At 41.7% G+C, this 13,741-nt stretch overlaps 1 protein-coding gene across 1 annotated transcript; it reads left to right on the forward strand.

Annotated features, from left to right (window-relative positions):
- Positions 1-7,649: 7,649 nt before the first annotated feature.
- Positions 7,650-13,710, forward strand: LOC110982322 (IgGFc-binding protein-like). The gene is made up of 4 exons (XM_022240657.2): positions 7,650-8,228; positions 9,395-10,798; positions 10,942-11,029; positions 11,769-13,710. The coding sequence occupies exons 1-4, from the start codon at positions 8,159-8,161 to the stop codon at positions 11,995-11,997; spliced, it is 1,791 nt and encodes a 596-aa protein (XP_022096349.1). The 5' UTR covers positions 7,650-8,158; the 3' UTR covers positions 11,998-13,710.
- The last annotated feature ends 31 nt before the right edge of the window (positions 13,711-13,741 follow it).

Below are 13,741 nucleotides of genomic sequence, written 5' to 3' on the forward strand. Positions count from 1 at the left end.
AAATGTAATAGGATGCAGAATATTAATTGTTACAAGGCATTTTGATGAGAAATCAATATTAATTATCTCAAAAGGGTGTCCGGTCAGTTAAGCTTCTGTGGCTTACTGGTGGTTAAACAAAATAAGTTTAGACTTTTGCTTCCGCAGTTTAAGTCCTGTAACAGAGGTTTTCATCTGTTTTCACATGTATGGAATAGCTTGATTTTTAGAGTAGCATGAAGATACAAGCTTTATGATGGAATGTACATGATTATTATCTACAATTGTGTGGAATTGGTGATCGTGTAGCTCAGGAAAGAGATTATGACGAGCACAGTTATTGAGAACAGATGATGCTATTGCTGCTGAGATGCCAAGACCTTGTGGAAGTTTTCCATCTGAAGTTTTTAAAAGTCTTTGGAAACACTTTCTTTTTCCAAGCACAAATACAACACTGTCTGATGCTTTTTGTAGACCCCCAGGGTCTTTAAGAGCCAAAAGAGTATGAATCTTGCCACTTTGGTCAGTCAGTGCCTCTGTCCATGACCAGCAGGTCAATCGACACTTCATCATTTTCACAACAAATCCAGCTATGTAACAGACTGCAGCTTCTTTGTACAGTTTGGAAATTTGGTACATCTGCATAATCATGATCTTCCTGCATTGGCGGGGTTCTAAGCATAAGATCATATTTGCATGCTATGCCTACTGCTGATGGCGGCATTACATGGGGAATAGTAGTACATGTACTATCCCTTAGTACATGTGTACAGTTTCCTGTGCCGTTGTTGACGTTGTCCCTATGTGATCTTGACTAAGTTTATATGTTAAAAGGTATTTCATCGGAGCATCAGGACTGGCTGTGCAAAGAGGTTTGGGATACATGTACTTTTGATGCTGGCGACAAAGCCTATAAAGCCTGTCTTCCTTGGAGTGAGATGCATTGCTGTACCTGCTGTGTCAGTAAGACCTAGAATGAAGTGTTCAGTATCTCTTAAGATAACCAGCAAGCTATCTGCAGTTCCCTTTCTCATCAGAGCTTTGTACCTTTGCCCAGAGGTTTCCTGTTGTTAAAGATATCAAATGCAGCATCAACATGCCTTAAAAGCACACTGTGGCCTCACAACCTCTAAACTAAGGGAGCTTTAACCCCTCGTTGCAGTATTGTAGGGCATCTGCTACACTTGTGCTAAATACCTGCGCTGCCAAATTGGCCTTCATTTTTTGTTTTCGCCTATCAATAGGTGCACTTTTTAGTTTATTACCTAATCGAAGTCCCTCTTGTTCTTCAAGTTTATTCAACTCCTCTATATATTGCCAACTGATGGTCTGACCATTTGAGATTTTGAAAACTCCAATGTCTGCAAATGAATTGCGAAGCAACTTCAATATATGGTATGCATCAAGAATAATATGTACCCGAATTGCATGATCCCGATGGATGAGGACGAACTCTTTTCATGCAAGCCCGAAATGCATGCATACGCATGCAGTAGCCAAGGTGTGTGTGTCGTCAGTGGAACTCCGGGCGCCGCCGCAATTTGCAAGCGCCTTTGGAGCTGTGTTTCCAGTGGTTTCTGAATTATTCAATATGCTCATACATGAATTATTCATATTTTTCTGAACCAGCCGTGTTTTGGGGGCTAAGTTGTCCGAGCATGATATGTCTGGGCTACAGTCAGTCCGCAGCGCCCTCGTTAATGAGGCCGAGTCCTGCAATTTCTTTGCACGACGCGCGCTGTGGATGGTTTGAGCCGCGAGACTTGCGCGTGGAAAAGCGTGAGTTCGACCAACCTATTTGTCTGAACTACACGTTGAAAAGTATTTAGCTAGCAACAAAGATGCATGGCGTAGTAAATGGCAAGAACCAGTCACAACGCTGGTACACACTATATAAAAGCCGTGCCGTTTGTTTGCAACGTATGCATGGTTTTCAGTGCGTACCTCCTTTGTATATTTAATGAGCACGAAGAGCGTAAGGAATTCGATGGATTTCTCATCTTTTACTCATGGTGCTTTTAAAAAATACTTTTTCTTGTCCTAGCTGAAGACTATATCTGTCATATAATGTGAGTTTTAAATGCATTTATAGTTCAAATAAGGTTAAAACGGCACGATGTTTTGGGGTTTAAAAAATCGACAAATTCGTGCCAGAAAACACGGCAAAACTCCACTTTTTTCAGTGTGACCACAACTGGCCTTTACACTTTATCAAGAGATTAGGTCTTGAACTACACCAAAATTAACCTATTTACCCTCAGATTTCTCTGGCTGGGTCAGGGCACACTTTTTCTACGCAAGGCTCTGCAACGGGTCCACGTAAAATCGCATTCATGCCGCCGCCATGTATGTCATGGAATTCTGGGCTGCTGATTGGTTGAAAGCGTTAGTCACAGAACCCGGATGTACTTGTAAACAAACGAAGCAGCAATCAAAGTACATGTACATGTACGTTGTTTCTTCTTGTTCACAATTAAATGCATGTGGTATAGATTAATGTTTCTAACAAGGTTTCTGTTCCTCTTTTGCTATTATTTTATTCTTTTTCGCTTAATTTTCCAAACTAACTAAATCAATAAATGCTTTATCGATCATTGTTTCCATTTTGGAATTGAATATTGTTTGTATTGCTTTGCACTATTTTTTGGTAATTTCAAGTTAAATCTTTCTCTTCATTCTACACAAGTTTGGTGACAACACTAAACAAAAATGAATGAGTTTTAAGCGAGTAGATGGGGGAAAGGGAGTTCTGTGATTCATTATGAGTTCAACATAAAACTGCAAATTATACAAGGCAACATTTTCAGGATTTTTTTTATTAAGTCATGTAAACTTTTTTAAAATAAAGTTAAAAAATACCACATCAGTAATACTGGCACCACATTAAAAACACACATGCCACCATGCCAAAGTTACACTCAAGTTATGAACAAAAGAAGGCACACACAAATGGTTTACAAAAACTTAAAATTAAAATCAACATCTCATTTGATTACCCATTGATTACCCAAGTTACATTTCTTTCAAATACAAAAAGCCCTGCACAAATGCAGTGACATAAAAAAAATTGCATGCACCATTCTGGAGGTGAACACTGCCTTAGTAGTACACATTTACCACAGGAACGAGTTGATACGAAAGGTTACCATTAAAATCTCATTTGTTTACCCAAGATACAAATGCGGCACTTAAATAAAATACATGTACCATTGCACATGCATGCACTGTTCTGGAGGTGAACTCTGCCTTAATAATCCACAGTTACCACAGGAATGAGTTCAGTCGATAGTTGTAAAAAATCAAATGTATGTGTACATGCCACACATTTCCATCAATTATACATTTGTAAATAATGCCAGTGTAGTTAATTTGCACGTAAAGTTAACACATAAAAATAAATTAGAGAACATGAAAAAAATGAAATGCGTGAAGTGTTTAATAACTTTGGTAGACTGTAAGTTTTATGGCAATAAGTTGGCATAAAATAGAACCCCGTGTATACAAAGTAGAATACATGAAAGATATAAATGCATACAATTGACAAACATGCTTGAATTAGCAAAAGTGTTTGGCAAATACACTTCTGCTTATTTACAGCACTGAATACTGTACACATTGGCTTATCTCTGATTATCATTCTGTCTCCATTACAAATACTAACATTTCAAGACTTTTTACATGTACTAGCATACACAGCAAAAGTGCACGCTGTACCATCAACTTAATGCAGACATCTACACCATGGCAAGTTAACATGCACATATGAATTGCCACTCGTAGTTTACTCTCTCGAAAACATGCAATTATCCATATTTTCGAATTTCATCAGAATTATCGGATAAACTCATTGTGCATAGCAAAAATTTAAAAATCTGGACATGGAAAAAAATCTGTATACTAAGCCAGCAAGCGTTATGCATTACATGTACATGTACATTCTGAGTTTGTTTTAAAAAATGCCACAGAGCAACATGTACATGTATCATTAAATTTATACTAAGAAAAAAACCCTAAACTCCCCAATCAAAGATACATGTCCTAGCATTTCAGCACTGACTGACCTTTATTGATCTGTTATTTATAAGAAGAAAAAAGTGAGGACAGGATGCAACGCTCTACCTTTGACAGCATCTTTGAATTTATACAAACCTTTCAAACCAGTTAATATTGCCACAAAACATCAAATAAGATGCAAGAGAGCCAGAAATTACAGTAATACGATTTAATTTAAACGCTTCAGGCCCACAATCGGGGATTGGTTTTGGGAACGAAGCCTGCGGCGGAGTCCAAGTCGAGTATTGGAAAAAGGCCCATAAGCGTGCGGGCCGTGCGTACGTGCGGTTCGTCGTGTAGTCTTTTTCCGTGCGTTGGTTTCGTACTTAAACTAGTCTCCTCCGGATCCTTGCCTTGCTCTTGAACGACTATCTATTTCGCCACGGGCACCTTGATCAAAGGCTAGTTTTTCCGTCGCCTCAGCCTACGACGGGTGTCGGTCACTTCGCCTCATCTCCACTCCCTCCCCCCCCATTCCCACTTTACCCCACCGACTATCATTCATTCTGTTCTTTAGTAACAGAGGCATAGGCCTAAATACAACAAATAAAAACATCGACGTTTGAGTACCCAAATAACGGTCAGAGAATCTGCAAAGGCCAAAACAATGCTTATTTCCTGACCGACCCAAAGCTTTCGGCGAGACAATAATATTATAATTGGCAAGTTAAAAAAACAAATTTAATGAATATAAGAAAGACAAATGAATAAACCATGTAATCTTAACTGTCTTCACAAACACCTCAGAACGATATTTTTCTCATTTTAACTCTTGTGTTTACATGTTTTCCCAGTTACATTTGCAACATTTGAAAAGCAACTTCTGTTAATTTCACGAGATCTCTTCCTTTTTCGCTGTCGCGGTGGTAAAAACGCGTGCGCAAAGCGCTGGTTCCTGCCGCGCCGCACCCATGTAAGTGAATGCGTGATGGAGTGTGGCAACCAGTTTATTTATTCCGCGGCGACCGTACATGTATGTAATATGTACGTGACTGGATACGTTGACAATTACCAGAACTATGTGTACAGAATTGTGTTTTGCTTTGAAATAAACTTGAGAAGGATGAGAATAAACCCTATACTAGTTCAACCATATGTATTATTTCACCACAGACAACGCAGTCGACATTAATTTAGTGAATGCAGTAAAGTTTTCTATAATTATACATGTACATGTGTAACTCGATGTCGCTTGTGGAACTCCCTCTCTCGACCATGTTAAGAGCCACTTCGTGCCGGGGCACTTTTCAACGTTGATGATGCTGGGCCGGCATGACTATCATTTTTTCCGTTTTCAAAATGCTTCAAAAATTCATCATTCCATTTAACAGTCGTTTATAGCCGCACGAAGTAATCTATACCCAGAAAGAAATGAGACCGAGCTAGGGGTACCCCCAACATGTCCAATCCCTATACACATTCCAGACTATTGTTACTTAAAACATCCCCCCCAAGATGTCTGAAAGGAATTCCCCAGATTCCTGCAAGACAATGACCAACACAAAGCAGGGGGGTTCTCTGACTTCTCTCCGTCTCATACCTTGCTGCATATGAAGTAATCTTTAGGCTCTAAGTTGACAGGTGACCTTCATTGACGCCCGAGTATTTCGGCCAGGCCTGCAGCCTAGTAAACCGAGCCCAGATTGTGCGGTGTTATGCAACTATCTTGTTCACGAACCTGGCTCAGCGCACTGCTGACCTCTTTTCAATAGGGGCCAGATTAGCGTGCAGCGGTACTGCGTGGCTCATCGCTGCGGTGGTGGAGCGCTTTTGTCCTCGGTGGTAATCCGTTTGCTCTCAATACCCCAAACCCTGGTATACGGTTTCAAAAGGCAACGCTGGATTATCACCACTTTTGAGAGTGAAAAATGCCGGTAATGCCCAGCAGCCTGGTCTTTTGTTCGGAGTACGGTCTTTTGTTACAGGTCCCTGTTTCCTTTGTCCGAGTTCGGAGACCCCAGCCACGCATATAAACCATACGGCTCCAATTTCGGAGTCCCCGGCAGGGAGAGGTTAAGAGGCTTGCAGCATACTCAAGCAGGGACTGGGCAATGTGGGATGGGGCGAAGTGGAGATGGGGCGATGTGGAAATGGAAATGGGCAATGTGGGCTGCTCACCACGTACCCAGCGTCGGTCGTCATCCAGCGTCGTACTACATGTAGACTGCCGGTGAATCGCGGTGCTATCTTTGGTATGCGCATGAAAGGCGTAGCCATAATCCGGTCCTGTATCCTGCGACACGGCTTCGAATTTTTATTAATTTTTATTAAAAGAGGGAAGGGCGGATAACCAGTATTCTATACTTGTGCAACAAAGAGTACAACAGAAACTGTTAAAAATATTTCTTGTTGTGGGGATATCCTGAAGATAAACCCTACATACATATTTGCAATGGACGTTCAAGTTGTAATACACATGATATATGCCAAAGTGCAAAGACGTTGAGCCATTTCATGCAACAGCGTCATTAGAAGTGAGTATCGTTCCTTGACATATCATAAACTGGTTTTTATCGACACCATTAAACCCTACTAAATTCTACACTATTCGAATATCAACTGGACTTTCGGTTAAGCAATGTATTGCAATGAACCTTACTATCAAGTTCGTGAATCTGGCTTAAAAATGTTTGCAAGGTAATGACCATATCAGGATGGCCTTAAGTTCAATGCTGGCTTCATATTTATCTGTTTCTCATTCTTGTGAAACCCCGATTGCAAGAGTATCTTGATTTGGTTTGCACGAAGAGAGGAAATGAATTTCCACTGCTTCCACTGTAATTTTAATTACATAAGATCATTGACTCACAAAATAATCCATCAAACGTCTCGTTTCTATCACAAAAGCTCACTGGCATTCCAGTGCATGATCCTGAACAATAAGCAAAACTAAGCTGGGGAAGGAAACATACGTGTCACGATCACACACGCCAAATATTTTGAATATCCCAAATTAAAATGGCCGCTGAACAACCTCCGGTAACTTGAAGGCCAGCAATCCAATCACCGTACGCATTGTGATCGGCAAAAGCATTGTAAACTTTTTCAGTCTGTATTTTGGGCCTCTTTGTTTTGTGCTAATATGAATTGTAGTATTCATGAACAAACTGTGACGTAATCCGAGGCACTAAATATTTATTGATTTGTGCACAAAAAATGTCTAGATTTTTACATTTCGCTATCGAAGATTTCCATTTCCTTTGGCAATTTATTGTTATTTTAATGTGTAATGTATGGCAATTAGCCAGCGAGAAATCGTTTTGCAGAAATGTTTTTAAAGAGCAAACTCAGGTTTAGAATTTGAACATGAAAACATGCAAACTGAACGCCCTAACGCCCTCGCTTGTCTGGAAAACCTTGTTCAATTTTGAAAGTTTAAAAATTGCACTTTACAGTTCACTTAACCCTAAAAAGATTTCAGACCGTTTTCATACATCGGAAAAGCGTTTGAACATGCACAAAAAGTGATTCTAAGAAAGACGCATTGCACTGATCTAATAAGCATACACTTTGTCCATAGCTTTGTCAAAGTACACATTCTTTCTCGCACAGACTCTCATTTTTCGTAGGTTCCCAAAGCTTCCGCAGGCCCAAAGCAGAGTGCCAACTGCGCTTGTTGGACAATCCGTCCCTGCACTGCGTTGCGTGCTTATGGAATTTCGCAATAAAAACTTGACGGTCACGATTGGGAGTCAGGGCGGAGTTTCGGTATGTTATTCAACGAGCAGATGGCATGGACTATCACTGTGACGGACATGCAATTATAAACCGTCACGGTGTTAATTCACTGAACGCAGAAATAAGAGCCTCTAGTTTGCATTTAGCCTTTACTCTACCATTCACTGGCATATTCAAGGCAAGGAAATAAAAAAGGGTGACCTCGTCTGCCGTCCTCGGCACAGGAGCACGGTGAAAACCAAAATTCACAATACAAGCGAGAACGCATCATTAGGCAAACTGTAAGACAGCCCAATTGAACTCTTTTGCTGTGAAATCCGAGGCCAGGCGAGTCTAACATACGTCTGCACGCAACTGGAAGAGAGAGAATCGTCAATTCTGTATCCATCCTAATTCCAACTTCACCCATGTTTAGAATGCAAGATTGATCAGTGAGACACAAGGAACGATGGTACTGTTAATCTTAACGCTGCTGTTCCTGGTGAGGGGAAACTCCATTGGTGATTGCATGGCTGAAGGTAAGAGTGCTCACAGTAATGACATACATTTATCATCAAATTGTATACGTAAACGCAGACATGTCATTCAGAAAAGAGAGAGAGAGAGCTACCACAGTCCCACGGGACTGTGCCTTTTAATACAGACGCAAATTCGTTGACTTCGTTAAAATCTGCAAAATAATTTTTAAGGCAATGAAACACTTATTTGCACCACTTTCTTGCTGTCTAAATTGGGTCTAGTCACTCAAATACTGACCATCAGAGTTTTGACTGGAGTTTGAGTACTGAAAACGTAATGTATAGTTTCTAAACTTGTCTTCAAAGTAAAACGAGTGTGTTCAATCGTTAAAGAAGACTACAGTGCCCCTGCTACAGTCAAGAGGTTGGATATTGGCGTTGCGACCATTATATCTGGTCGTCTTCAGAAGGGAAGAAGCCAGAAACATACCAGATTACATATACCAGAAATCGTACCACATTGATCTTCAATTTGACGGAAATCACTGGTGCAGAAGCACACAAACTATGGTGAGTGACGGTACCGGTACTCTGCTTCGAACGAGGTCAAGTGAGAGACAGGTGTTTGTGTTTACACACTGCGCCTATACACACACATACAGGTGTGACGTCTGGTCATCTCCCGCTCATTCACGGATAATGTGTCACTATAAGTGACACTACTTCAGATAAATGTCAAAAGTGCTTGTGGATTTGAACTTGGAAATACCATACTTGATGTCCACCAGACCAAGTTTTTTTTGTGCGTGTTTTTTTTTCAAATCTGATGTAAAGAGGTATGTTACAATGTTAAAGATCAACTAAGCCTTTCATGTTGGCATCTCATGGTCCATTTGAGCTTGTCGAAAGTTCCTGGTAAGTTGTTCAAGAGAAAATTGACTGACCCCAGTACGGGTGTCGCTTTAGAACACTTTAGAAGGGAGGGGGTGTGCACATTCAGGTTGTGACATCTATACCCCTCCCTAAGCCCTCATGGAGAGCTCATGATAGATTACCAGGGTTAAAGTCTATAGGCAATTTTGAACCGATTGGCCCTTGTTTGAATTTTTGTCATTGTCATTTAAAGTCCCAAACCAGAACCCCTATACCGTCCCTATGCCATTGTCAAATGCTTCAACAAATCTTCCGCATGTCCTAATTACGTTTGTGTTGATTTAAATTTCCAGTGCAAAATAATGTCGGCCAGAAGTTCATCTTCGCCTATGCTGAGAACTACCGGCCCAATGCTGACCCTTCGGTTATTGTTACCAACATGTCTCCCCTGGACCATGCTGTCGTCGCTATCACCATCACAACGCCTGTGCACGGTCTTATCAAGACCGTTACACTGCAGGGTTGGGGCAACTCAGAGCAAGTCACCTTACCTAGGGAACTCGTCCCAGTCAGCCCTGATTTTGACATGGTCGCAATCATAGTCCAGGCCAACGATTCTGTGACTGTCTACGCTATCAACGATGCTCACGAATATTCCATGGATGGTTTCACAGTCTTGCCAGTCAGTTCGTTAGGCACCGAGTACTTTGTGGCTTCCTATACTCCACTCTTTCAGTCACAGATCGTTATCGTGGCCACTAAGGACAATACCGAAGTGGAGGTTGAACTGTCGAATACCGTCACATACAAGAATCGTGAGGTGGAGGGAGGCAACATCATCTTGATCGACGCCAAGGGCTACGATGCTACGCTACTGAGAGGCGGAACGGATTTGACGGGAACAAGGGTCCGGTCCAATCATCCTATTGCCGTGTTATCGGGTAATCGCTGCACACGTGTCCCTGTTGATGTCGACTCCTTTGACCACCTCATGGAGATGCTGCCTCCGTTCAGCCAATGGGGACGGCAGTTTGTCGTCATGCCATTTCTTGGTCGGTCCACGGGTGTAATCTACCGAGTCATCAGCGGCCGTGACAATACGGAGATCACTGTGAATTCAAAGATGATGCGACTGCAGAAGGAACAGTACCTGGAGTTCGAAGTTGGTGTCGGCCAGAGTGACTTCGTTGAGTCAAACAACCCCGTTCAGGTTGTACAGTACGCTAAAGGACTTCATGCTGACAATGTCATTGGAGATCCTGCTATGACCATCGTTCCACCTATGGAGCAGAGCATCCAAACGGCTTGGTTGCCAACCTATAACACGACCAAAGTCCTCCAGACGGTGCAAAACTACGTCAATATCTATGCCCCGTGTACCGAAATGTACTATGGGAATTTAACGATGGATGGCATGGTCCTTCGTGACATCGTACCGGCAGATCGGATCGTACGGATAGACAGCTCTGCCTACTGCGGCGTGGGTTTGTATCTCACCCACGGGGTGCACGACATTGGCCCAGCAGCGCAGGGCAGGGAAAGCTTCGTCGCCATTGCCTACGGTTTTGCTGAGCGGAACGCTTTCGCCTGGCCAGTGGGGCTGGGCACACGGGCCATCACCTGTCTGTACCGGGGACAGGACGGCGTTCAATTGGAACACGACTGCAGCAAAGCGCTCGTCATTCAGCACATTCCCTGCAATGCATCAGAGACTGTCGATGTCGATGAATGTGTTAATGTGGACTGCGTACCAAACGGTAAGCCTTTTGATGACCACTCTCCACTTTCATATACCGAATTAGGAAAGCAGTCAACTTTTGCCGTATATTAGCGTGTGTAATCTTCCACAGTGCCTACCATATTTTGCTCGGTATTGCATGTGTATATTTACTTTCCACAGAATACGTCATCTACATCTCGGCTGGAGTGGCCGTCGGCGCCATCATCCTGTCGAAACTCTTCAGCGTTTGTGTCATCCAAAGAACAAAGTAAGAACAGTTCGAAACTTAAGTACTGTACAAATGAGTATGCGGATAACACACCCAGTGTGTTCCCAAACGGTGTCGTTTGGCGCTATCCTCCTCTGTCTAAAAATCCAGACCAGATGCACCAAGATGGAATAAATTAACACAATTCCTATTTCTACAATTTCGCCTCTCTCTCTCGGCATTCGAGCGCATTGAGATGGAAATTGGTACTGCGTATTTCACGCCGAACCGACGCCAGTCAAATCAATGTGCACCACACTGTATCCCACACTGGAGGTCTGGAAATGGTCACAAATCCCAATTTCCTTTCCTTTTTTTTCGTCGGATTTTCAAATCTAGCTTGCAGGAAGTGAAACTTGATTTTGAAACCCAAATAACAATGAGAATATAACTTCAAATTTTCCGGTTGATAATATTTTCACACTGTTCGTATGCTGTGGAAAAGTACTTCTATTGCCGAAAAGTTTAACAAATTAGAGTGCTGCAGTCGTCATTTAAAATGTAACCAACAAATTGTTCTTTTCACAAAGTCCAACCAAATTTCCGAATGAAATGAAATATGGATGCCCGATATGTGATATGAAATCACCTCAATTTTGTCATACATCATACCAAAGTTTGGGAATGAAGTTACCAGAAAGTGTTAGCAGTTGATATTTGACCAACGTTGAGCAAATTTTTAACCAACCCTTGTGGCTTCAATTTGAAAGCAAAGAATTTGTCTGTTCCTTTTGCGCAGGACGCCCAAACAACTGGCTTTTGGACAAGCTGGTGTGGTATCACCTCCACCTGACATTGCCGTACACCATGGGAGCGACGAAGACTTGGTCATCGAGAAGGCCGCCACAGCCACATCACTGCGTCCCCCTTCCCCTCATGCTCCGCGGAGGTCATTTAGGTCGGAGAGAGCAGATCGAATGCGGCGTTCCTCCCGGAGTCCTTCGCCTGCACCTAGCTCCTTCGCCTAGGTGCGCGCTGCCGCTTTCTTTTTTGTGTGGACCTCCTTCGGATGACTTTCTGCGTGTAGGGGCTGGGAAAGTGTTGATTTGCTGTCTGACAGACATTTGATTTTACTGGGAGAGAATGTATTTTACTGTCTTCTGAAGATCTGTTGCCAAAGTGAGGCTTTATGGTGTACTATTTACAACACACATTTCTGCCTCAATTCCTAAGACGACGTAACTTCACGACGCGACGGCACGACAGCTCTCTTGCGTCGAGCCGTCGCGTCCCATCGTTGCGTCGCACCGTCGCCTTCTTACCATGAATTTCGTACACGTACACACACGACGCGTCGTTCCAAGCCGTGGACAACAATGCTCGTTTCTGGCACGACCTTACATCAAAGTAAAAGAATCAAACCAAATCGAGGAAAATGTACAACATGTGTAAGTCAGGGAAACTGTGATTTTGCACTCTCTCTGGTCTTCAGGGATAGCTATTAAATGAGGATTAACCTATTCTGCCAGTGTGCCTAAGAGGCATATAGCAATGCCCTAGGCCTAAATATAAATCTCCTGTCATGAATTCAGTGGAATTTGTCGGTTCAAGCTGATTGATCTTCTTACCTGGCATTACACGTTTCACATTCAAACGCCAAGATTTCTATAAGGTGTTGTATATATAAAATGACATGTATATGGTAAAATTACGTATGCACATATGCATATACTTGTATTGGTCTTTACATTATGCAGTCCAATATTATTTTTATCCTGAAATAATGTGAATTAGATAAGGGTTTACAGTCTAGCTGCCACTGTAATATGCCACTCGAATGTAAATTGTAATACTATATGTAATCCTGCAAGGGCAAGACAAAAGAGATATTCGCCATTTTTATGTATTCTTGGGTATACCAAAAAAGCTATCCTATAACGAAATGATCCACTTTGTAATTATGCAAGAAACGCATTCACAGGTCTATGTATAGTGCAAAAATGTTTGCTATTCATGCTGCTACACAGTTTAACGTATATCTGGGTGGTTCACGGTTCCATGGTTATTAGGTAGATATGGAAATCGTTTTCGGGAGAACAATTCTAGTGTACAATGATTCGCTAATGTAAACTGACAGACTGAAGTACCTACATGTAAGCCCAGATACGATTCAAGAGCGTCGCGCATCAAAGTCACTTTTTAAATGGTTCTCCCACACAGGAGATTTGCGCCATGCATGTGGTCATTTTTCCTAATAGAACAAAGACTTGGTGCCCCTTTCTTTAGCAAAGTATCTGAGCCCTTGGCTGATTAGATCAAGGACAGTGTGTATGAGTTTTGTTGGGCTGTTGTTGGTCTTAAAGATCATCACATACTGCTTTATACATTTTCAATTAATCCTTGAAGTCTTCAGATCATGTCGGAATTTGAAAAAAAAGGAAGCAAAACTTGAATAGACTTATGTGCGTTGTAGAATTGATCCTTTCCTTATGTAATTTCTCCTTTAAAACTCCAACTTGCGTTTGTTTCAGTTTTCTTCCCAAATCCATCTTCATAGACTTTCACTCCAAGTAATTTCGACTAAAAGAAAATTATTATATTTTATAATTATATCATTATATTTGTTCTGTTTTTCTTCTCAAATCTCGAATCTTTTATGCTTTAAAACCACTTAACAGTGAAAATGGAATGAGTGGAAAGCAATGGGAAATAAAATTCCAAATCGGCCGTGAAAACCTCTACATTTATTATTATCCTTTATTGCTTTACATG

Source organism: Acanthaster planci, linkage group LG09 (genome assembly GCF_054643075.1).
Source record: "Acanthaster planci isolate LZ-2023a linkage group LG09, COTS_SCS, whole genome shotgun sequence".
NCBI classification, from domain to species: domain Eukaryota; kingdom Metazoa; phylum Echinodermata; class Asteroidea; order Valvatida; family Acanthasteridae; genus Acanthaster; species Acanthaster planci.